The sequence below is a fragment of the Polyodon spathula genome, chromosome 6 (genome assembly GCF_017654505.1).
Source record: "Polyodon spathula isolate WHYD16114869_AA chromosome 6, ASM1765450v1, whole genome shotgun sequence".
Lineage (NCBI taxonomy): Eukaryota > Metazoa > Chordata > Actinopteri > Acipenseriformes > Polyodontidae > Polyodon > Polyodon spathula.
Window position 1 is genome coordinate 5,710,890 of NC_054539.1, and position 27,018 is coordinate 5,737,907.

At 36.9% G+C, this 27,018-nt stretch overlaps 1 protein-coding gene across 6 annotated transcripts in view; it reads right to left on the minus strand.

Moving 5' to 3' along the window:
* Positions 1-4,922: 4,922 nt before the first annotated feature.
* LOC121316721 (cAMP and cAMP-inhibited cGMP 3',5'-cyclic phosphodiesterase 10A-like) overlaps positions 4,923-27,018 on the minus strand; it is an 84,375-nt gene continuing 62,279 nt past the window's right edge. For 5 of the 6 annotated variants that reach the window (XM_041251832.1, XM_041251833.1, XM_041251831.1 and 2 more), the window contains 14 exons: positions 25,815-25,873; positions 22,782-22,833; positions 21,154-21,296; positions 19,998-20,090; positions 19,300-19,486; positions 18,105-18,247; positions 14,815-14,898; positions 13,467-13,617; positions 10,711-10,866; positions 8,893-9,065; positions 8,491-8,602; positions 8,103-8,183; positions 7,402-7,490; positions 4,923-6,860 (listed from right to left, as the gene is read on the minus strand). In XM_041251832.1, the coding sequence (XP_041107766.1) occupies positions 6,743-6,860; positions 7,402-7,490; positions 8,103-8,183; positions 8,491-8,602; positions 8,893-9,065; positions 10,711-10,866; positions 13,467-13,617; positions 14,815-14,898; positions 18,105-18,247; positions 19,300-19,486; positions 19,998-20,090; positions 21,154-21,296; positions 22,782-22,833; positions 25,815-25,873 (1,641 nt within the window). In that variant the 3' untranslated portion in view covers positions 4,923-6,742. The remainder of the gene's footprint in view (positions 6,861-7,401; positions 7,491-8,102; positions 8,184-8,490; positions 8,603-8,892; positions 9,066-10,710; positions 10,867-13,466; positions 13,618-14,814; positions 14,899-18,104; positions 18,248-19,299; positions 19,487-19,997; positions 20,091-21,153; positions 21,297-22,781; positions 22,834-25,814; positions 25,874-27,018) is intronic. The other variant, XM_041251834.1, reaches the window with a different exon arrangement.

Genomic DNA, 27,018 nt, shown 5'->3' on the forward strand with positions numbered 1-27,018 from the left:
CAGTTAATGATGGTATGATTAGATTGTCTAGACAAGGTTAAACTCACATTTTTCAGTGACCCAGTTTAAATAAAAAGCTTTCAAAAATACAGGGATGCACCACAACTTATATATTTTAATTAAATGTTAAATATGTTCATAAATTTATTATTTTTTAAAAAAGTAGTTTTAAGAGCTTTGAATAAGCAATAAAATATATTCTGTTTAATTTATCATGCAGTTTCTATTACAGATCAGAATACAAATACTTAACATACTATTTTCAAAAGAAAATAGACATACACACATGCCAAAAATATTTTTTGTTAAGTATGGAAGCATTGAAGTTTGTATGTCCATATCTTTATCATTAAAGTGCAGATAGATTGAAACACTAAGATTTGTTACATAAACAGAAGTAATAGAACTAGGTTAGTTTTTGTATTCACTTTGACAAGGGTACTTTCAGATTATCAGGTACATTTCAGTTTATTTTTAACAGATGAATAATACAGCATTCTTTAAACAATACAAATGTTAGTAAAAAAAAAAAAAAAACTTTTATAAAATCTATAACAGTTAATTTGTTTGTTTCTCATTTGCACTTTAAGAATGACAAGACAACATCAACAATATACAGAACAGTGTTCAGGCAAGAGAAAAAAGTAACAGAAATATTATTGTCTTTAATAAAGGAGTGTGGCCTATTTCTAATCAAGTACACTGGCCACAGCACAGTGGCTGTGAGGTACAGAAGTACGGCCAGGATGGAATAGACTATTGTTAGTGTTGGGAAGGGCACAGAGCCCATTTTTGATGACAATCCAGTTGATTCTAGAATCAGGATGACGACTGTCACAATGAAACAGAAGCAAAAGACAAATATGCTCCACTGGGTAGCTTCGTTATATTTGTAGAGCTTTCCTTGGTCCACAATCCCGAAGATGACACAAGCCACAAAAGCCTGAAGAATCTTGAGGATCCCTGGTGGAGTTGTCACGTAGCCAGACACGTAGCCAGTGCCCTTCAATAGGAAACTCTGCACTGCATACAGGATGAAAGTCAAGCAGGCGAAAGCACTTGCAGCAGCCTGATATTGGCAGGTCTCTAAATGAATGCTGCATCTACCTTTCTGAAATAAATACACAGGGAATATCACCGCTGTGGTGAGGTATGAAAGACACGCTGTAACGACATAGAAGAACACAATCTGCTCCCACTTGGGAATCTTGGAATGCACGCCAGAGATCTCCAAACTCCAAATGATAACGGTGGCTGCAAAACAGAAACACCAGACAAACATGCACCACACTAGCCAATTATTGTTAAAACCGAGTGGATACCTAGCGGCGACTATGGAGAAAGTCACACAGCCAAAGAGAACTTCAAGTAGCTGGATGATACCATTAGGTTGAGTGACAGCGTTCAGGTTGAATCCCATTGTGAGTGTTGGCTGCTTGGATGAAGAAAGCAAAAGTGGCAAACCGAACCAAAGTTGACTGAAATGGAGGCTTGTAGGGTGTTATATGCAGAGTTTGTTGCTTTGGCAACCCACTAAACATCAGCAAAGTTAGTGGACTTTTTAGGATAGCCATAATCCCATATAAGTTTACAGCTGTTGCTATAATGGAATGGATGGTAAACAGAGAGAGTCTGGAGAAGCCATATATAATCCAAGCAGTAAAACTTCCACTGCTAGCGTGCACAGAAGATTTGTTAGCAGTTTATTATTACCATTTTGAATGAAGGTGTGGTGTGTTAGTATTGGTGTAACAGGTGCATTAAGGGAGCATAAACCATGAAACTGTCAAATATGTACAGTCGTAATGGACCAAATAGCAAAGTAAACAACATCCAGTATTGTACTGAGACCAAGGGATCATCTGGTTTTATTTTGCTTTCAGGCACACTCACAAACCTTACTATTATAAATCACACATCAGAATAAATCTACTTCAATTCACTACAGCGTAGTAGTAGATTTCATGTTTTAAACTTAAAGTAAATGTTTACTAGAACGTGTATTCCTTTCAGAACTATACATTTGAGACAGATGAAGTGACTGGAGGGGCATGGAGTGGAAAATGAATGGAATTACTTAGCAAACTGCTCTCTCTTTAGAGATCTGTCCAAATTCCACATCTTATCTTGTGTTTGTATAGCATCCCACGCATAGAGCATGTGACACCATTCTGAAGTGAAAAATACATCTTTGTATATGATTACTAGTAGCTCCTGACTATAGTCTTCATGTTTTGTGATTTTTATATTATACGTTATTATATGCTATGTGTGTCTTATCATAACAGAAGTAATAGCCCAGTTTGAACACTCAATCCCAAACTGCATGAGATCTCATTTAACACAGCAAGAGACTAAAACCAAACAAATAAATCAATCATGATCATGGGAGATTTTGTTTTCTAAGTAGAATATTGTTCATAAAGTTAGTGTGATGATAATACAATAAATGCCACAGACAGAAACAAATTAAATTTTTCTTTCACTGATGTATCTGAGCCTTAAACTTAGAAATTCTAAACCAAATAGTAATAATTGCAGAGTCTTTAACAACAGAGTAGTTTGTTGTTTTTTAATTGACTACTTCCTTACCAGAATCTTTGTGGGCTTTACTTTTGTGATCCAGGATTTTGTCCGCAGTTACTATATTAGGGAGGTGATGTACATTTGAAGCAGATCCTTACAGTTGAACTATCTGCCAGACATTGAGAAGGAGTCTGCAGTGTACCCTAAAAGATGCATCTGTGTTGATGGGAACAACTCACTGTGTGCTCTGGCAGTTGCATACTGTATTTACATGTCTGTATGGACTGTACTTTAGAATGAAAAATTGTCGTGCCACTATATTGCACTAGATGGCGCTGACAGCATGTTAATACTCATCTGATGACATAATTACAGAATGTACTGCAAACTGGGGGTGAGTCAGTCTGTACGATTGTATTTAAAAACCAAGAAAAAGAAAATGCTGTCTTCTGAAAAAGCCCAGATTTTTTTAAAATTATGAAATTGATGTGCAAACTAAAAAATTATTAATTCAGAGACATTGTGAATCTACTGGAATGAACACCCAGTAAATATTATCACAGATTAAACTATTGTGGAGTATTTGTTAATGGAGTTCATGTGTAAACCAACAAGGAAGACATAATATAACCTTGATGTATCATCAGAAAACAGATTGGCAGTGTAAAAGGAGGAACCAGTACAAAAAAAACCAACCAGTGAATTAAACAAGGTCAACAGGCGAGGAGTAGCAGATTTTGTTTGCTAGTATTCACTAAGCATGTCTTCTTTGGCTGTTTGACAGTACAGTCACATTTAACCCTTTAAGGTACAAGAACATGTGTCCCACAAATAAAAACTAGACTAACTTTCTAAAATTTTCCAATGAGTTGCACGAAACAGGGTTTTAAATGTACTGACAGGTTGGATCTGGTCATCCAATTGTCAGTTTCCTTGCGATAACTGAGTCAAGTGTATTTTTGAGAAGAAACCACTCAATTCCATGTGTACCTTAAGGGGTTAAAAAAAGGGGGGGGGGGGGGGGGGGGGCATTCCTTTCAAATATATTTGTATTTGAATCTTAACGTTCTAATGCCATGCTGTAGAGCACACCACCAGGATATCAGCAGTGGACAGTGGTGCTTTAAAAGGGTTAGATTTCCTTGCTCTGTAGTTTCCTTTGTTTTATTTTTGGTTTAATTGTTTAAAACAATACTATCCAAGCTGCAGCTCTTAGATTAGGCCTCATCATAATAAACACAGCAAGCAATGTACATGCTGTGCACATCATTGTGCACTCGGTCAAATTGCAATAAAATAACTGTAGGAGTAAGAAGCTGCTGTTAACAGTAGTGTGCACAGTATAAATTCAGATATAATACACAAATGGAATTACCAGAGGTTATTTAGAATTATCTTTTTCTGAATTGCTAAAACATCGACACAAATAATAAAATAGGTACACCCATTTGCAAAATTAAGTATATTTGTGTCGTCCCCGTCCCCCCCAAACATACATACACACACACACACACACACACATACACACACAAACGCACGCCTTGCCAATCACACAGTAATAATTATAAAACACTTAAATTGCATTTAACTCTTTGACCAAAATGAAACACAGCTGTCTATCTGTAATATCTGTGTTTCGGTCAAAACAAAGGTTGTTAATTGCTGCTTATTTTCGGTAGATTATCAAGGATTATAAATCAAATACAAACTTTGGAAAGCAACTTGTTAAAAACTCCTAGCCTTTCAAGGACTTTGACTAGACAAGAGATTATCTGGATATTACAAAAAAAATTGTACACACAATATTCTAGTCTAATTGGATTATTAGCAATGGATAGTGCCATCTGGAAAAATAAGATATATTTTTTTTATTATTATTTTTTAAGGACGTGCAAGGGTGAAATACTTTGCATTTCCCCAGAAATTTCTGACTATGTTCCATTGCGCACGTGCTTTTCATTATGAAGCGTTTTTATGAGACATTGCTGAAGCTGACCACTTTTTTTCACACTGCAGATTCACCGTGAAGCCAACCCAGAGCTACAGTGTCAGAGGATAGTGCAGCTCTGGGCAGCTTACAGGCAAGCCGAGGACACCCTGGCCGACCTAAGCCCTCCACCCCCCGGGCACAACTCGGCCAATTGTGCGCCTCCCCCTGGGAGCTCCAGTCTATGGTCGGCAATAGAATATAGCCTGGACACGCTACTCGGGAGCCTTGTATTTTAAAATTTGATTACATTTCTCCTTTAGGACCTTGTGAATCTCAAAGGGTTGGTGTTATAGGTAACCTCATTCGCATTGTTCATGACAACAAATTTAAACTAAATGTCATCATTTTTACCCATTGAACCAGGTACATACAGTAAGTAAAATAAGACACATTAATGTAAAAGCAATTTGGCTGTTTGGTTTGTGCATTTATTTACAACTGTATCATAAGAAATGGTTTCCATGTTCTATAGTATAAGCATAAAAGAGTATTTTTGTTTTTAAATAGAAAGACTGCAAATGAATACATGAAAAAAAACTTACACAACATATACAATATTTATAATTTATAAATGTGAAGTTAAGACATCTTGAAATTATTGCACTTGCATATATATTTTATACAAACAAAAAAAAGAATAATCTTACAGTTTATCAGTTATTTTTGTTGTTTATTTTAGTAGAAGTAAATCAAGGATTAAATCAAGACTATTCTACCCTGAATCGGTGAAAAAAGCCTACCCCAAGCTTTGGGCATATGATTGTGCCCATTTGTTCTCTATGTGTGTACAAACATACAATAGCGCTTTGCTCTTATATAGGAAATGCACATATCCAAGACTACCAGCAGTAAAGAGTGGCTTTCATTTTACCCCTTTGTTACCCCAATGCCCAAAATGTGCTTGCCCTATGAGACTATATCGGTTAGGTACGATTTTATACTTAGGAAACTGACATAGTGAAGCAATACCGCATCATTGCCTTTTTTCATATATCCATATGATACTTTACAAAGCTCTTTTCGTAGCAGTTATAACCAGGTATCAATGCTAAATTCCAGTTTGTTTTGCTTTGTATTTATTTTATATCCCATGCGTGAAAAAGCATTGCATTGTATTACACTTTGGAGCACACAGAACACCCCTTGTAGGTTCCAGAAGAGTAGGATGAAGAAGCTATCTTCTAGGAAAGGGAGGAATGAAAAGTACCTTCAGGGGTCAGCGTGACATTGTTTGTCGAGTGCAACACACTGCATTCAACCAGATGTAATACTTTTTCCTTGCACTTTATGTTTATATGCTATTCTGAAGGTTGTATCAGGCAGTAGAGTAGGAATGGAGCTACAAAGAGACACCGAAGCAGAACTTTAGCTTATCAGGCTCATGAAACTGCCAGTGCTACTGGAATGGTATTATAGGACAAATGGAACCAGACCGCTTTACCAAGACATAGCTTTCCTTTACCCAAACCACCGGAGCTCAAAACCCATGCAAAGGATTCTGAACTCGTGCTGCTCAAGAGCATGTGCTGAGGAACACCACGTTTCACCTCGAACGGATGTTACTGAGATCCAGGTAATAAAGTGTCATATGTAGGGATGCTGGGGTTATCCCCCTACTTTTGGCAATAATGAAGTGCATGGGGTAAAGTTTGTGAATAGGGTGTGTAAATCTATGAACAGACACTGTCTATTCCAGATTTCTTCTTTTATATAAAATTAAGAGGTACTGTTTACCTATTTAGTTTTTTTCACTTTATATGTGATGTACAAACTTGTTTTACTGTATATGGAATTACATGTCTGAGGATTCTGCCTTATTTAGCAAACTGTCCCGTTAGCACTGCCAACCACAGTATGAAAAAGTACCATTTCAATGGAATTAACCCCTAAAACTTGATAGGCTTAAAAGTAAGGACCTGTGTTGAGCTAGGGGTTCAAATTATAAGCCTCAGCAAATGTAGACCGCAAAACAAAAAGTAACCCAATCTGCCATATTCACAAGCAGTATGGTTGGTGATCAGATCATTAGTCCCTATCTTCTATTTCTTCACAGCTCTTAATGTCACTGCCTGGTGATGCTTTCAGTCCAAAGACTCACCCGATGAGGTAACTGGATTGTTTAATGTGTTCTTTCTTTGAATAACCTTGCTTGCCAGTGTCTCATTTCCCTGCATTCACAGCCTGGCGTTTAGAACAGAAGCTCCCAGAGTTGCAGTCAGACTCCCATTAACTGTCGATTTTCACGGGAATGGTCTGTGCAGATTCCGAGGCTACAGACTGGGAAGAAATGCACGCCGACGTATCCTCTTTGCGGGACAGCTTTTCCCACTGGCTGAGGTTATCCCTAAAAGAGTAAACAACGACGTGTGTTATAGCAGCATTTCTTTGTGACTACAACCACATTTGTAAAGCTTTGTGTAAGATTATAGTGAAAACAATCTGCGTGCAGATTTTCATTCCATGTTCTCAAATTATTATTACTACTACAACATAGTCCAATAACCTAAAAAAAAAATGAAAAAATGTAGGTCTAATCAGTTGGACCATTCCTTTGGATTAGTAGTTGATGTAGCTTGTACATCTGTCTGATTCCACAACTAACATGGATCCAATGTGTCTGGGACAAGTGCCCAGGAGTTCCATTTCAGAAGGTAGCTTTTCCATATCACTACAGTGGGTGTTGTTTGCATTCCAGATAGTTCAAAAAACACTTTTTTTTTTGGTTATCAAGAAAATTATATCCAATTGTTTAGATGGATGTGTTTAGTTCCACAGGTGTATTATATATATATTACTATATATATATAAATATATATATATATATATATATATATATATATATATATATATATATATAATCGATATATTGTTGTACAACAACATACCTGCAGGCTTGCAGAAGGGGACTGGATGCAGGAAATAGTTCTGACAGTGTAGTGTAACAAGGGACTGCAACAGCATTATAGAAACCAACCTGAAACGAAAGAGGGAATATATAACAGACATGTGTTTACGACAACAAAATCAAAGCATACATTAACCCACTGACCCCACTGTTTCATGCGTGCCATGGAGTACCTTTCTGTCAGTCCACCAAATTTACACAGGTGGTCCAAAGATACAACATTCAATAGCCAAGCCTATCAGAAGCCATGCAAATGTTGGTCACTGTAACCTAGATTCTTGCGCCCTTAAGAACTTGTTCATGGCAGTCACCATGACAAGTTAGAGAGTGGTTCTAAATACACATACTTGTATTTAAAACTAACGACACTATATCCTCCAGCAACTGGGATATGCGCCGCACATGGGTATAGAATGTGTCAAGTCTCTGAAGAATGTTACAACAAGAGCCATGTATCTTTAATGAACAGCAAAAGCCCTTTAAGGCATTTCCTGATGTGTCTATCTGCAGTCTGTAATAAATGCTGCAGAGGAGTGTGACACTGATAGGTGCCAATCAATACGCAGGATGACAGAAACACAAATGCAGATTGTGATTAAGCTGCCTCGACCAGAACAGTGCTATTATGCCAAGCACTGGAAGTCATTCTATTATATATTTACAACAGCATGAACACTCTACCTGACCCTGTGGCACTTCATCTTTCTTTTCCCTGTCCATCATAGGAATGGGCTGCATGCCTGTCTTCTTCATTTCATCACCCTGAGCAGAGTAGGTAGGAAAGGGGAATCTTCGTTAAAAATAAAACAAACACTGGAAGCATACTGTAGAGGCATTTCCCACTGACTGTGTGGGAAAGCCTAACATTGCTGTGCTTATCGTGCTGTTGCTAATCAGTAACAAGTGTTTTTGTCTCCAGCACTGACAGCACCTCACAATGTACTGTACACAATGCTTGTATGTTTTACAAGCAGCTGATGAAATTACATTTTGTTTTAGGAATGTTGTGTCTTTCTTTGCTGCTTTTGTATAAAAAAAAAGACAACTTTTCTAAATCTGCAAACCATACCTCAGACCAGAATTCTGCATATATATCATTAGCTGTCAGCTTGGTTACCGGCCACAATTTTGTGACAGAGCACAGGTCACAGGCAGTCATCATCAAGCCAATCACACGATCCCTTTCCAGGCAAAACAAACAAACAAAAAAAAACAGTTTATTTCTGCTTTTGTGGTGTTGTTGTTTACATTTGTTCTAATGCAATTTGTAATCTTCTTATCTTATGCTGTAATAAAGACAATATCAGTTCCTTTCGGTAATTGTAACTTAATAATCCATGTATTTAATTTGAAACTAAACTATGCCTTGTGCAAAGTGAAAGGAAAGTTATCAATTTTGCAGCCAACGTTGTTGCAAATGCCCTGCGTGCTGAAGCAGATCCTGGTTTTGCACAGTGAAGGTGCGGCATACCTGTGCATGTGGTTGTTGAGGTCCAGTGTCCTTGAGCTCAGCAGCTCTACCAGCTGTTTCCTGTTGCCGAAGTACAGTGCGAGGTCCGTGGCGATAATGGCTTTTCGAATTATCTCCAACACCTGCTCATATTCATTTGATGTCAGGTTGGAGAAAATATTGTGCCCTTCCAGCTATGAGAAAGAAAAAGATCAATAAAAAGCACAAGCTCTACTTTGATGGCACTCTGCGTCAGTGTTTTCTTTTGGAAATTTCAGGAAGAAGGAGGGGGGGGGGGGGGTCTCCTTCACTAATACTCTTGATTTTTTAACTGACCAGGTGGTTATGAGCTACTGTATCCAGGCCTGTTCTAATCCAGAACAGTATAGAAACTCTAGAATCAGCACGAAAGATAGGTGCAGACGAGGTATTGCCTTCAGAGCATCATGCAGGATCCAACGGTGGTACTGGAATGGTCGCCAGTGCCTGAGGAAGATAAACAAGCCCATACCATCACACAGCCTCCACCATATTTAACATCGGGCATGATTCATTTTTCTTTAAATTCTTCTCTCCCTTCCTCCAAACATAGTGTTGGTTTATTGGTGAAAAAAGTTATATTTTGGATTCGTCCGACCATAAGATTTGGTTGAAGAAATCATTAAGCTTCTTCAAGTATTCAATGGAAAACTTCAATAGCTTTCTTTTGTGTATTGTTTTTAACAAAGGTTTGCATTTGGTTTTTGCCCATGGACATCCATCTTGTTAAGGTATCATTGAATTGTTCACTCGTGAATTTCTTGACCATGTTCTCTCAATTCTTGTGTCAAATCTTTTGCAGTAAACCGGGGATTTTGCCAGGCTGCTCGAACGATTCTTCTCCCAGATTTTGCAGAAATCTTTCTTGGTCTTCCACACCTGGAGCTCGTTGTAGTAGTTCTTGTTCTCCTGTGTTTGTCAATAATAGCAGACACAGTGCTTTTCAGTAAACCGAGTCTTTCTGCTATTTTTCTGGTATTTCTACTTTTTTCGTTTAGTTATATCACTGCCATTCTGAGATAGTTGCAACACAAATTTCCTTTTTATTTTTCAGCACGCGATGATTGTGTATTTATTTATTCTATAATTATCACCTGGTGTTGGTTTTCAATCATGGTAATTGTCAATAATTAGCAACGAATGGGTTTCATACAAAATATGTTGATTGCCCAAATACTTTTGTCTAAGTACTTAATTAGTTTTTGCATGTTATTTTTCATTTTACGCATGTTATGTAATAATTTGTTGTTTTATTTGTTGTTTTAAGCTGAATCTCTACTTTAAAGTATATCTTTCAATTAGAAATTATAGAAATCATTTTGTGATTTCTCATTTTTTTAATTGCCCAAATACTTTTGTCTGTGACTGTGTGTGTGTGTGTGTGTGTGTGTGTGTGTGTGTGTGTGTGTGTGTGTGTGTGTGTGTGTGTGTGTATTCTTTTTTTAAAATTTACGAGTCTTTAATATTACCTTTAATATTGCTAACTATATGATACAGCTTATACTCTTTCTTCTTGTCTTTGGTGTCCATTTTTGAAAAAGCTGCCCAGGTAATTTAACCTTAGATGTGACTGGTTGTGGATATAAAGGGGTATAAAGTACACATTTTAATAATTTGCAGACTGCTGTAGGTAAGAAGGCATAACTTAAAGTAATTTGAGTTGATAAAAGATGATACTAATTGATCAATGAACATTAAATGCTGTGACATGTTGTAAATGTATGTGTGTATAGAGTATACATTAGGACATAGCCCGTGTTACAGCTCTTGAGAGTGCAGTGGTTTGTGTGTTAGCTCTACCTGCAGGATGGAAACTGTCTGGGAGAAGTGATGCTGCTCCATGGTGGAGGTGGAGTAGAGAGCGGCCAGCGGGTGATCGAACTTCTGCAGGTAGCTATTACTGTAGCCCCTGTGGTCCAGGTCGTGACACAAACAAGCCACCAGGAGTCCTTTCCGCTGGAGGAAGAGAGGAGAGAGAAGAGGTTGCCATTATAAACCACCAATGCTCCACACTCACATCTTTAAAATTCAACATCAAAACAACATTCTCAGGAGTGGGCATTCTTCAATTGCCTAGAAAATGCATTGTGACAGAACAGCAGATCTGCCCCAGATTACAGAGTGAACACAGCCTCATTTCACCTTGTTGACACTTTTGGGAGAATGGTACACTGTACTGTTTGAGAATGAATTTCATAAAATATTTCAAACTGGAGCTATGGTACCTGGCAAACAGATGGCCACTGTTTGACAGCAAATCTGACCCACTTTGAACGTTATGATCTAACTGTTTTTCAACAGGGTTCTGGGCTTTGGTTTTATTTTTTTCATTTTTGTATCCAAGTTTCAGGTTGTTTTGCCAAAAACGTACTCAAGTTACTGTACTAATGCTGTCTGTGGTAATGAATGATAGATGGGCAGGACAGTGATGGCTTTCAAAACATTTGTATCAGTGGCCAAATGTGCTTGAACCACAGACCTTGGAACGTGCTTGAGTTGACCACCCTAACACCTCAGTTTCCACGAATTTAAATGACTCGAGTTGGTTCCCAATTTGGGCGGAATCCCGAATTCTCCCGTTCGATTTCACCCCTCAGGTTGGCCTAAATTCTAAAGTCTGAATTCAGGCTGGGAGGAAATTACATCACTAAATATTGTATGGGGAGGGAACATATTGTATAATGGGACATTTTGGCTGGTATTCATTTTGGCGGATTTGCTACCTTGGGGTATTTTGACAGTTTCTGAATTGCCGTTTTTCACTTAGCACGGTCACAAAGAAAAATGCAACCCAGTCTTGCATTTATACTTTAAATTCCAAAATGTCACTGCAGCAACTTGGAGAATAACAAAGAAAACCTTCTAATCAGTTAGACTAGCAAGCACTGTAAAATCAGCTCTGTTTTATAAAGTCCAAAACTTTATTTATTTATTTCAATGGTTTTTTTTTGTGATATTCTTTACGATACCTGCACGGTGGGTGTCTTTAGTAATATCAACAACGTATCGATAATAACACTCAACCATTTCATTAAAGAGTTCTAACAAGTCTGGCATAAACAATTTTGGCTGTTAATTAAATGCTTATTTAAAAAAAGAACATGAAAAATGCTTAACATAAAAAAGAAGAGTCCTACTACAGTGACAGGTGCAGTTTACAGTGCCTCTGGGTTTCTGATTGCATCAGAGCAATTCCAGATTTTTTAAATCCTTTGATAGAAATGTCCAGTCTATTTTTATTGTTTTCAAGCAAATTAGCTTCATCACTGCCATTCTCATATCCACTTTGACCTCTGACACATTATTTCCCTTGTCTAGTGCTTCTTTCCCTGTTCTGCATACATGCAGGTATATGTTCTGCATGAAACAAATGCAAAAGAATATCTAGATGAATTTATCTTTTAAATCATTGAGAATTTGACAAATGCATGTCTTGACAATTAACTCGCAAGTATTACTTTCCACATGCATATACTGTAAGAGGCCTATCACAAAAGGCAGTAATAATAATAAAGAATGTTTATATATGTGACTGTCCTGTGTTTCTGTCATTCTGGGAGCAAGTCTTTTAGATCTGACATTCTCCTTTCCATGCCAAAGTTGTGATTTCCCATCATTGCTGTAATTATTAATAATGAATTCCATCACAGTGGCAAATTGTAATGCAATGCCGAGAGGCTGTGAATGTGTGGGGGGCACTGAAAACAGGTCAGCTGGATTTCATGTTCAATTAGGTTTGTTTACTTTTAAGGCCTAAAACAAGACAAGGCCTTCAGTATATACGCCATGTTCTTCTCATTCATACACAAACAAAATAAAATACTCAATGGAAGAATGAGAGGTTGCAGGAGAGTGTACCAAAACTGCATTAGAAGTTTCTGAAGGAACATGTTTGGTTAAAATGACCTAATCCCCAAGAAGATTTACTTCAGTGTTCCCTTATCATGTCTGAATATCTTTCCTTAAAAAAAAAAAAAAAAAACAAGCTGGAAACTTCGAAGCTATAGTGACAATACCCTGACAAGTTCAAAAACACAGGATAACCTTGCAGTTTTCTCATTTCCTTTAACAGTCTTATTTTGTACAGCATAACTTCAATAGATTCGGCCCTTGCAGGATTCAGAAATATCGAAGATATTACATAGAAACAGAATCCTCTATTAAATTTATCTGGCAACTCCCCTGTCCCTTACTAGTAGTAAGCTCATAGTAAGTAGTAAGCTTGTCATACACCCTGTTCACATGTATGCTATAGTCGAATGAAACCTGCTGATTAATGTTAAATTAACATATTGGAATGACATACCGCTTTGCAATTTTCAATATACTTAACGAAAAAACTGACAATTTTCGAAATACTGTACTAGTATACTGTACTGGCTTCTGGTAGACTTTTACAATATCATCTTGTAGTTTATTTGATTACATGATGTTAAATAAAATATCTGAATTATGTTCATAAAGTTTACTTTTTTTATTATGTCTCAATCTTAAAATTCTAGGTGACGCAAAACTTGTGGCCGCCGCCTTATAAACGCCATCCACTAGCCACATACCTCCAGTTCTGTAAAGCACCCCTGGTGCTTCTGCAGAATGACGTACATGCAGTGTGCTACTGCAACCGCATGCTTCCAGTTGTGATAGGGTACGCGGCGGTAGTTCTTCCTCACTGACATGGTAAATCGGCACAGCTTCTCAAGTTCAAAGCTGGACAGAGAGATAGATAGCGACAGGGAAAAATAAAAGACAAGGTAACCTATTAATCAGACACAGTAGACCTGCCCCAGATAACTAAGCTGATAGCGTGGTCTCTCGCTGCACTTTGTCAAAATGATGGGCTGCATTTGGCTTTTAATAGGTGAGGTGATGAATCTCTCAAGGTGCTCCTGTGCTTTCCTCTGTGCAAGGGGCAGGCCTGCACCCCACCCTGGGAGTGCGCTCACGTGCTCAAGTTTCCAAGACTGCTGTCAGTCTGAACAGGTAAGAACTGCTGGCTGGAATGACATTTGTTAGGTTTTAGAAGCCGGCAAAGCACCTGTTCCACAGACAGACACACAATATTCCTAGAATAATGCACCTTTTAATATGCATTGTTTAAAACAAAAAACAAGACGTCTATGTTTTTTGTTTGCAGGCAGGGGATACAAAGCCTGGATTGGTTGAGTCCTTGATGGAACAGATAAAGGCCATGTTTTCTATATTATAGAGCTCTACTGGGAACACTGAACTGTTTTCCTCCCCAGGTGCCTGGGTGCTGATTATTCTGGGATGTTAATCAGAGAGCCGACTCTCTATTTTCTTTTAAGCTTCTTGTAATAACTCTTTTAGAATCTGAAGAGAACTGCAAAACTGTGTATCAAGGAACTTCTACCATTTTTGAAATATACATTGAGATTGAATGGAACCTCTGCTATATGGAAATAATAATAATAATAATAATAATAATAATAATAATAATAATAATAATAATAATAATAATATAGCTATGGCCAAAAGTTTAGCATCACCTCAAATTTTAGGTTTGAGACATAATACAAATAAAATAAACGATATGAACATAATTTTGATCTTTTATTTAACATCATGTAAATCAAACAAACTGCAAAATTATATCTACAAGGAGTGTCTACCGGAAGCAATAATAATGGTACAGTATTTCTGTTAGATTTTGAAATGTCACATTTTTCAATTTTTGTCAGTTTTTCGTTAAGTATCTGTAAAACTACAAAGCAGTAATTCAATATGTTAACGTAACATTATTCAGCAGGTTTTATTCAAAATTAGTTTATTCTATAGGGTGATGCAAAACTTTTGGCCATACAGCAACTATTCTTACTACTACTGTTTGGAAACATAATAATAATAAAAAAAAAAAAAAAACATAGTATATGTTTTAGCCCCAACCTGGTTTTTCCACAAGAATTATGGACCATGTAGACAAATATGCCTGGCCACAGTTCCTCAAAAGGGCTGATATCAAAGTGAAATCTAGGAGGAAGAAATGAAAAATTGAGAATTGCAAAGTGAATGTTGCTCCCCCTAAATTGTTGTGCTAAAGATTGTGTGCGATTGTAGCGCACAATGACAGAGCATCCAAACCCAACTGAGACTGCAATACCTGAACCAATGGGAATTTAAATCCTGAATCCTCTTTGTGTGTCTGGCAGTGACATTTTAAAGTTATTTTTATGGATCGCTCACAGCAAGGTGGTAATGGAGGGGTCCTTAAACATCTACATGGAGGCAAAGCATTAAGCCAGTCTGCGATAATGGATCTGGAATTGAATAATTCACAAGGAGGCAACCCACTTGTGCAACCCACTACTGTGTGCATTTTAAGGGTCATTATCATCTAGTAATGGACCTGGCGTTGGCCATTTGATTAATAAACATGTATTAAAGGAGCTCTCAGTTGTCTTGCCTTACTTTCAGAAACGATATTCCTGTTTCACTTACTGGGTAATACGACAGTGGCTGGTTAGTTATTCGCAGGAGAGAAGGTACTGAAAGCGTGCACACTCCCTGGTGGCTTTTGGGTTTATACTGCCACCTCGGACCTAAGCCGACAGGTCCAACTGATCCCAGAGTTTCTTAACATTTTTCATGTACCGTTTACACTGACATTGTGCCCTGACCCGGCTTTGGTCCGAATGTGTGCGCATACCATCTAAATTACAATACGTGCTTGGTGACGTCATAATGACCAGAGTGCTATTATAAACAAAGAATACAGTGTTTGGTTCACATTGCGGGGACTCACCTTAAATATATACTTATCTTACAGAAAAATGGTTATTCGTTTAGACAGTGTATGACACAACATAGCGTCTGACCCATCTGATATGTGAAGGATTTCACCTTAAGATAAGTACATTTTCTGTTTATTATTGTAATAATAAAGACCCTTTTCTTTTCAAAAGAACTGTATTCTGTTTCTTCACCAATATTATCTCACACTGAATATATACCTAATTGTATGATGCATAAGTCCTTTAGTTTTAGATAAAATAGGCTAAGCAGCCACAGGAATACCGGAGAAATATATAATTGCACTTAACAAATTGTGTTTTTTTTTTCAAATTAGCCTTGTTACAAATACTACTAGTGCAAATGAATAAATAATAATAACAATAATAATAATAATAATAATAATAATAATAATAATAATAATAATATAAGTACACTATTTAAATTGTTTGTAATTATTCAAAACATTTTTTTAAAAACTAAATGACAAGGACCGCAAATTATTAAAACGATCTTTATTTAAAACTTAGATAATAACATGTAAAACGCAATTGTGCAACAGATCAACTAAAATTAAAAAGTGCAGAGAAGGAGTGCACAGAATCTTCGCTAGACCTGGCGCTATTTGGCTTGTGTTTCTGCTAGTTAGAGGGCGCTCTATATTTGAGTTCCGCCCCCAACGTTATGACACTGTGTTTTCAACAATTCATGCCGCGGTTGTCGAAAAACAGTCTATATATATATATATATATAGTATATATATATATATATATATATATATATATACAATTTAGTCTTTTTTAGCTAATCATTGGTAAAATCAATATATGTTTTTTAATATATAGTAAAAACAATTGTCATTTTGACGGTATTTTTCTGCCATAATTTCACTCAAAACTTTGATTTGGTTATTGATTCACCGAATGTTATTTTATTGAAAATAACTTGGATAAAGTCCTATCAAGGAAACAATCAGGTTTTGGTAAACAAATTATTTTTATAAAAACATAGCACAGATTTTACAGCCCACTCAAGTACGCCTACGAATCCGTATTTGATAATTTAGCCCCACGGGGAAAAATAATAGACACGGATATACTCAAATATTACACTTGTTTCTTTGACGTCCACCGGAGTCTGTACCTGTTTAACAAAGCAAAAAAGTTATGGTCAGAAGTTTACATAGCCCAATGTATGGATATTTGGTGGAGTATGTAGACTTTTGATGACATCTTAGTAATAAAACGTAGATATTTACAAATACTCCCCAGTACAAACACTGATTAATTCAAATATTCGGGATGCTTGAGTCTCAAGTCAGTCTTCTCATTTTGTGACGCTGCAACTGCACTGCCTGCAGCTCTTTCCTGTTTAGATTCCGTGGGAGAGGAGCCGAGCTGCGCTTTTAAAATCCCATTTAAAATCGGGTGAGTTACCCTGCCTTTCGGAGAAATTCGGACAGACCAACTGGTGCTTAGCCACGTCTTTAGTCGGCCGTTTTTAGGCCAGCTGAGAGTAGTCGTTTTACACTAAAAACGCCAGTGTAATCACCCAGGAAGTGCAAGACTACCTCAAAGTCAGGCATACAAAGAAAGCTTTCTTTAACCTACATAGGAAATCGATATTCTTGTGGATAACGATCTTTATATTATTATAACATATATATATATATATATATATATATATATATATATATATATATATATATATATATATATATATATATATAAAAATATATCAACATGAAATAAAAACAATTCATACCTAAGCAATTATTTTCTTAACTAATTTATCATATTACTAGGAAATAGCCTGTGAATCTATATATGCCGTATTCATGCTGGTATATACGCAGAGCCCTGTACGCAGCTATTAAAATAATTCCAGTTTGAATTTCCATTAGCTACATTTGCCTCAAATATGCAGTTTTAAAACACATGTTATAGCACACATGGATTTTCCTTTTAAAACAGGATTATCTGGTACCATTGTAGCTTAATAGAAAGCTCTCAGTTTCTATTTTTCATACTTGGATTATCTGTTTCCACTTGTACTCCCTGGGTCAGTTCACCACTGCAGTCTTCTGGGTCAAAGCATGTTACTGGCTGAAAGCATGCCAGTCAGCAATGGAAGCAGCTGATTGGTTATTGACAGGAAAGAAGCCAGTGAAGAAGTGGCGACAGGTGAAATGACTCAGGAGGTACAAGACAGTCAAAAAGCATGGCTTCCATACAGAGTTTTCTTTATCCTAGTTTATATTTCTTTCAAAACTGCACATTTGAGATCTATAAAAATGAACAGATGTGCATTGTGGAGAAACTGTATGGATATATTTTGTTTGCTACAATTACTTTAATGAAAACATCCCATGCACTCTTCTGTATGAAATATGACATATTTGCAGAAGTAATTATTAACGCAGGTCAGTTATCAGGTAAGATTCTTACAGCTCTATATCTTTATACATAGGAACAGGAAGTGTCAGAGTTGTGAGATTCTTCCACTCCTCTGAAGAACAGATGCTGTGATAAGAGAGTTTCTCCATAGTCACTCGGTAAATGCACTCCGAGTGTCGTATCCTGTGGTACATCTGTAAATGACACAAAGTCAACTTCAATGGTTTAACCACACAGTATACAACATAACCCTTTACAGCAGGCTGGGCCATGTGAAATGTAATGCAAAACATGTATATCAAGCCATTTAGAAATATGTAGAAAGCTTTTTAAATTATAAAGCTGATAACATGAAAATTGTTTGAAAAAAAAATCAACTTTAATAAACATAGCACTAAGAATTAAAGATGTAGGCCTCAAACCTGTGGATTTACTTTTGTGTCTGCACCATTTTTAAACAAACTAATGTACATGACAACCCGACAAGTATTTTACCAAGTTACCACGATTTCAGAAACTGCAATTACAATTTGCATTCTTATTTTCCTTTTGACAAACATGGTCCAAAATAGTTTTGAACAGCCTGCAAATGAGAGTGTCTACTAAGGGTCCTCATTTAATGAATCTCAGCAGTTGAAAGCTGTGTTGCATTGGCTTAAAAAAAAAAAAATTCTCACAAACACCTTTGTAAACTCAGTGCACCCTTGTTATTTTACAATTTCAATTAATTCACGTTTAGGCCAAGCTGACAGTGAATATTTAATGGTCCCTGTGCAAGAACCCTTCAACCCTTCACCTTCAAAAGTTATATTATATATATAAACCCTAACCCTAATCAATATATATATATATATATATATATATATATACACACACACACACACACACACACACACATATGTGTGTGTGTGTGTGTGTGTGTGTGTGTGTGTATATATATATATATATATATATATATATATATATATATATATATATATTATAGTATATATATTATACAGTCTCGAGTTTTCTTTTTACCTTGTAACAGTCTCCACCCTGAGAAAAAAAAAAATTAAAAATAAAAAAAAAACACAAATTTTCAAACAGCGTAAACAGGTGTTCTAAACTCAAAATAAATTAATCTCTTCACTTTAAGTAACAATAAAAGATTTGAGGTTAGTTGATGAAGAGTTCAGACTAATGAACAGTATAGTTTTATATTACAGTTCACTCTAGTCTTTCAGCAAAACGGAGGTCCACTTACATTAGCACAGTGTAAGGCCAAAGCACAAAAGACTGCAAAAATTTTAAAGTTGTTCTCGTCTGTTTTACTGAAGGCACTTCCACTTAATTTGTTCACCATCTGTACCACACCTATAACTGTTCCCCGGCTGACGATAGGCATGCACAGGATGTTCCGGGTTGTGTAGCCCGTGTAAAGATCCACTTCTCTGTAGAACAGGAAACAGACACATACTAAGTGGGGCCTGTTTTTTTTTTCGGGGGGGAGGGGGGGTAATAAAAAATATTATCAATATGATCAAACTCATAATAAAAAAAAAACACAAGAAGCTTCACATTTTAATAGCCCTCATACAGTAGATATAGACTATTCATGAAGGGATCTATCAAGTTAAAAGCAACATTCTGAATAGGGTTTACCCTCAATATCAACAATCATATGGGGAAGGGGTACACATAAGGCTGTATGAGGTTTAACCCTAAAAGGAGTGCCACTTCTTCAAGTGCATTGGCCAGTTATGGAAACTATTGCAACTATGTTTGTAATTGTGTAATGTATGTTTGTCTGTGTGCTGCTTGCCTCTATGTCACCTGATTCCCCAGATTCCTGTAAATATAACTGCAAGAATTCTACCAAAACTATAACTCGGGACAAACCCAGCAGCCAGGCTAGCTTTACAAAGCATTTCTAAATCTTAATCCAAATTCTCACCTGCTTACCTGTTAAAGCGTGGGTCTGCATAGGCATCGGGAATATTAAGGACTTCACCTGTTCGTGCCACTTGCCCTGCTATTCCTTTTTCTATAGAAAACCTGAACAAAAAAAGAGTTGGAGTTTTTCAATTTCCTTTGGCACCGGTGAATCAGAGCATACATCTGCAGAACAGAATACATCTCACTATGCACATTAATAATCCCCATGACTCCAACCTCTAATGTAACCACTTCTAGCCTCTGCCAGGCTGTCTTTTTTAACACAATGCATTTTCCAAAGCATATTGATTTTCCACATTTCAATTGTCAGCCCAAAAACATTAGATAACTGAGCATAGTTTCAGCTTTTGGCTCTTTCAACCCATTCCAGGCAAAATTACAAAAAGAATAACTTAAATAACTGAATGGAGCAGTTCTGGTTCAACCAAGGACACAGGTGGAACGGGCTGAAAAACTGCTCTATAAATTTGACAATACTTTTTTTTTGCAAAATCTCCAGTTCTATGTTTGATAGATATTCTTCGGTCATGGAAGACTTCCTGTCTTTTCAAAAAAAGACAAGGGTGCTCGCCTTGTTACATTCAAACAATGGAAGCTAATTTACAGTGTGTTAGTGACAATGTGTTGCTGCATTCAGCCCTTGAATTGCTTATCAGTGGTTACTCGCTCAAGGACTGTGCAGCACTATTTGCAACTTAGGTACTCAGTATGTTGGTAGAAGAAAGAGAGAAACAAAGAAAACGGTAAGAGGAAAAATAGGCTATGATGATGAAGCAAGGCTGTTGACAAAAAGACATTATGTCCACATTGACAGGGTAGACATAACTATTTAAAAGCATAATCCGGTACAAGGAACAGATCTGCAATTTGAGGATTTCATTGTCAGCAGTGTTTTAAAAAATGCTTACAGTGGAATGCTGTAAGCTTGAAATGCAATATATCTAAGTTACTATAAATAGTTTTAGTTACAGTACAGCTTCTTCATTTCCATTGCTCCATTATGTCACCCATACTAGTTTGGTTTAAGAGCTTCCTCTGTCTAAACTGTAGTCTTCATATCACACCAGATCCCAAAGTGAAAACACTATATTTTCATAATGTTTCACCATCAAGGGTGTTCAATAACCAGTATACACCCAGCCTACAGTGAGGTGGTACTCACCTAATTTCTTTGGTTTTCCTAAAGACTGGTTTCCCTTCATTTTCCTCCCCAATATCAAACAAGTCGGAGTACAGCTCCTTGTTGCTCTGGTCAACTTGGAAGAGCGCACATCGGTCTGCATTCACCAGGTTTTTTGCATATATCTGAAACAGAAACAGCAGCTGATCCAATAAAAGGAACTGCATTAACAGGGATCACACGGCCTCTCACTTTTGTTTTACGGAATGAAAATGTAGGGAAGAGAACTGAAGACAATAAATGAAGACTTTAACCCAATCCAAAATTAGGACCTCTGCCTCTCTATGAAGAGACCATTAACAGATTCAGTGTCCTCATTTGAAGACAGGCTACCTTGTCATTTTTTGGAGCATTTTTAACTGACGTCACCTGCCTGCTTCCTATTGTTTAAATTGTCTCTTTAACTACTGTACATTGTTATGATAACTTACTCTAGTTTTGTTAACCACAAAAAGTCAGTCTAAATGTAATGTATCAAATTACATAAATACAACTTGTGGTCTGATTTTTTTAAAGTGTGGCAGTGCAGAGGCCATGCACAATGTTTTTATGTGATTGGCAGCCATCTTGGCTCAGGTGTGGAGGAACAGCCTGGAACACTCTGTTCACACCCATGTAAATTAAGTTCAATTGAAAAAATGTGGAATGTGGCCAGCTGTTGATTTTTTGATTGTCAATGAACCCCAGGCCACATGCTATTTGAAAGACAAAGAGATGCTTGCTTAGAGTGAGATAGTTCAGCGAAGGCGTGTGGAGAGTAAGAGAGAGAAGACTGGGAGCAGCAGGCTGTACTCCCGGTCTGTGTGGAGAGTAAGAGAGAGAGAGAGAGAGACTGGAAGCAGCAGGCTGTGCTCCCAGTCTGTGCACAGAGAGTAAGAGAGAGAGAGAGAGACTGGGAGCAGCAGGCTGTGCTCCCAGTCTGTGCACAGAGAGTAAGAGAGAGAGAGAGAGAGACTGGGAGCAGCAGGCTGTGCTCCCAGTCTCAGCAGCCTGTGCACGAAGATAGCCGAAGCGTGGGTGCTGTTTATGAAGGGGTTTTGTTTTGATTTGTTGATTTAAACTGTTTGTTTTGTTCATGTTTTGTGACAGAATGAAAGCGCTGAATCACAGTTTTCCATCTGGGTTGCTATTGTTGCCGCTGACCAGCCTTTACCTTGGGAGCACTAAGCCACAAAAGAAAAATTAACATGGTCCTTAACGGGTTAAAGGGGAACCTTGACCACCCTGACCCTATAATAACAGTCTCCTGGGAATAAGACACATTACTTGTCTGCAATGCTAATTACACATGGCCTCTTTGTTACATATCTTTGTCCTTGTGGTCTGTGTAAGTTGAAATTACTAGTCAGAGAGTGCAATCTGATTGAAATCGAAGTTTGTCTTGTCATGGCTGTCCCTTGTCAATGGCCTACAGTCACAGATACCGATTCCCCACTGGTGACACATTCGCTGTCAGCGCTCATGTTTCATTGCATACAGGCAAAATAATCAATCAATGTACTGGAAGGGGCTACAAAAATGAGAACACCACACAGTCATATAATCGGTAGAAAACAGCAAATAGACTTTGAGATGCAGCGAGAAATGTATTCCGCTACAGAAGCACTTACCATAATATGTTCAAGTAGAGAATCTATTGCCACTATGTTATCAAAGTAAGTTCTGTAAAAACACAAAGAGAAAAAATAAATCTTAACAGATTTAATATATTGTGTATGAATTATTATATATATTTTTATACTATTACAATATTGTGACATTTACAATTATTACACCTAAAAAAAACATTAAACATAATTTAGATTTTGTACACATTTGGCAATAGAACGGCAGATACTGACAGAAAAAATATACTGTATATTAGGAATCTTTTAAAAAAAACTTTTGCTAATATATGGCCACACCAAGTTTCATGACATGTGGGTGTGCGGTTCTCTAGAGATTAACCAGGGAACTGCACCTCCTGCAGGTGACAACAAGGAGGTGCACACGATATAGAAAGGCTGAATGAGATCCTGTAGTCATTTTAAACTTTTATTCTACAAACAAATCTATTCGATTAATACTCTTTTCAAAAGGAAAATACAATTGTAGCTGCACCATGTTCACATTTATTTTGCACTTGTGTTATTATTTTTATAATTGTATTTACTGATTTTGATTATTGCACGCTTTATGTTGTCTGACACTTTAGAATTGATTTGTATCATGTTATGGCTTCTCCACTCGTTCCCCTTTATCTGCCTTACTGGGCACCGACTAATTGAATTACTGATCCATTTGCATACCTGAATATAAATAGCCCATGTTTTTACAGACTGGATGGCCATCCTGGGGATTGTGTTTGTCTGTGCAAGAGTGGGAACGCAGCATTTGGAGCTTGGAACGACAAGTAAAAGACCACTAAATGGACCAGTAAATGCAGCACCCAACTAAATATTGGGCTGACTTTATGCCAGTGTTGAATAATGACCTTGAGCAGCTTGAGTGTCTAGCCTGTCGGTAGCTGACCAAATAGGCTATATGGTGATGCTAGTTTCTCTCTCTCTCTCTCTCTCTCTCTTTCTCTCTCTCTCTCTCTCTCTCTCTCTCTCTCTCTCTCTCTCTCTCTCTCGGAATTGAAGGCATGTGTTGCTATTTGTGCTTGATGTGTTTTATTTATTTTATTTATTGATTTGTCAGGGACACATACAATAATAACATGTGTCATTAAGATAACACAATTATAAAATAATACCCCTACTGCTCCTGTTCCAACTCCTAAACTATTTCATTAATGCTGGAGTCACAATCATAAATAACCAATATAATACTAGTACATTCCGTAAATATGTCAGACAAACACCAGAAAAATTCGAATTATTTCATATAATAATAAATAAACCACTGATTAAAAAAAAAAAAAACTAATTACCTATTGTACACACATAATAATCAGCAACTTACAAAATAGTCCTAATGCATTATTAACCAGTGACACAGTTACTAAAAACATCCAAAATAAGTTAATGATTACACAACTGAGTATGTTTACGCCAAATCTTAACTTTGTTGCAAAAGATTTTAAAATCATTTAAGACCTTAATTTTAGAAGGAAGCGAGTTACAGAATAGAGTGCCTTTTATTGAAAAAGCTGTTTGAGCAGATCTTGTTCTAAGTATTTGCATGCTACAATTCCCACACAGCCTCTCTTGTGAGCCTTTGAGTCTTCAGAGATCTTTTTCATGAATTCCTTCAAAGGCCGAGCACTTAAGCCTTGCAAACTTTTATATACCAGTTTTGCATAGGAAAAGTTTACATAATTGTCGATACTCAATGACTGGTATTTACCCAGAATGTTACAATTATATTGCATTGTTTTTTTTTATCCAAAATTGTTATGCCTTACATATAAAGAGAACGTATTGGTTTTACTGATTCGCTAGCTTGAGACCAAGAGGTAATTCAGTAAGATATATGGGGGGAAAATCAAGGTATGCAAAAACAGTTTAGCAGCATTGGTAGTTAGATTAGGTCAAATATGTCTAAAATTTGCTAGATTCATTTTCACTATCCTACTAACCTTTTTTATGTGACTATCAAATTTCAAACATGTGTCAATGATAATTCCAAAAAATCTGACTTCTGAAACTTTCTCAATTGCTTTCCTGTCAATTTGACTGTTAAAATGATTAGTTGTTGGGTGCTTTGTGGAGAAACACAAGCTGACTATTTTCTTCACATTTAGAGTCAAACATGAAGAAATCAGCCAGTCTGATATAGTCAGTTTAGAAGCGGTCTCATTGACACGTGTCATCAGCATACATCTGCAAATTCACACCTGGACATATGTCTGGAAGGTCATTAATATATAAACTAAATAGTAAGGGTCCCAGAACAGACCCCTGTGGGATTCCAGCAACAGACTTTCTAAAATGAGATTGAACATTATTGAGACACACTGGGTCCTATCCTTTAAAGAGGATTCAAACCACTGTAATGCAGATTCAGAAAAGTTAAATGTGTGTAATTTAGAAAGAACTTGATGGTTAACTGTGTCAAATGTCTTCTTAAGGTCCAACAATGCTGCCCCAACTACACCTCCTTATCCAAGTTTGCTTTTACCTTTTCTATAAAAAAAAATATGCAGATTCCAAACGATAGACTCCAAATGATCTATCAATTGTCCAGCTATTACTTTTTCCAAGACTTTAGATAATGCTGGAAGAATGCTGATTGGTCTGTAATTAATCACCTGACTTATGTATTGGAATTATTACAGCAGGTTTCCAATCGTCAGGAAATTTACCATTCAAAATGGGTAAGTTAATCTGTTACTGTTGTCTTGAATGTATTTATATTATTAATGCCACAATCCTATATCCATATGGAGACACTGTTTTTTTGTGATGTGTGCGTGTGTATGTATGGAATTAGTTACCAGGCCATGAAGTTGATCCTAATTCACTGGAATCCTTTAAGACCAGACTTGACAAAGTTTTGGGATGAATCAGCTACTATTGGAGGAACTGGTCGAGTATTGATGGGTTTTATGTCTGCCTCTCTATTAAATGATCTTATATTCTTATGCCACCCACATGCTTTCTGAGTTAGCTAGCATATCCTTTAAGTTCTTGCTATATGATTAAAAGCATGGCACTTACTTAGAGACGTCAAGCAGGAAGTCATTGAGCTCAGTTTGTTTGGCAAGACCTCTGCACACCTGCAGAGAAGATCAAGAGCCATAAACAAAAGGGCATCTCTTTCCAGTGTCTAGACCCCCAGCAGGATCAGTGCATGTTTTTATTCCCCACAGACTACAGCTGAATTTGAATCACATCTGGTGCTTTTCCAGGCCACCACCCAAACAGCCTGGCCGATGATCAACTTCGTTAACTCCAAACAGTGCAGCTACAGGATATAATCTGCTAACAGAATCAACGTTTTCATTTCAAACACATTTTACACTGTAACTAACATTCTCTCTTTTTTTTAAATCACCAAAAATGTAGTTGTTTTCCCATTACAAAAAGGGTAAAGGCATACGGTAGCAAAATGTGGCAAAATGCAGTATAGAGGGGCGGAGAGTATAGCACACTGCAAAATGACGTTGGAAACTTGTGTAAGGACTGGGTCAGCATTGGTCAAAATTAGCAGTACACTGTTAAAACACGCTTCCCACAATGGCAACAAATTACTTCAATTGAAGTCACTGTTAGTCAATTAAACTGGCTTCAAAATGAAAGTAGCTGAACAATCACAACAATTATTAATGTCTTTAAAATATCAATTCCATGTCCAATTCCTTCGAAGGAATTGGAATTGGGAATTGATTTAAAAAGGAATTGGAATTGGGAATTGATTTTAAAAATGAATTGGAATTGGGAATTGATTTTAAAAAGGAATTGGAATTGGGAACTGATTTTAAAAAGGAATTAATAATTGGGAACTGATTTTAAAAAAGGAATTGGAATTGGGAATTGATTTTAAAAAGGAATTGGAAACTGATTTTAAAAAGGAATTGGAATTGACAAGCAGGAATTGACCCCAACCCTGATGGTGACATCATGCTCATGTATGAAATCTGCAATCGACTTTTCAGAGTCTGTTTGAGGCCCAAACCCAACCGCAGTCAAAGCTTTCATATGGTTTTGGGAATGACACTACAGATATTTGTGAGCAATACTGAATGTAGAGCAAGACAATTTGTAGCATGTGGGAAAGAGTTGGCATTTCAGTGAAAAACAGCATGCTGCATCTCACTGTTCCAAAGAAACGCCTAGTAAAAAAAAAAAGAAATATTATTATCCATGCAGAGCACAGACGTTTCTCTTTATGAAGCTGACCAATTGGTTCCGGCGCTACGGA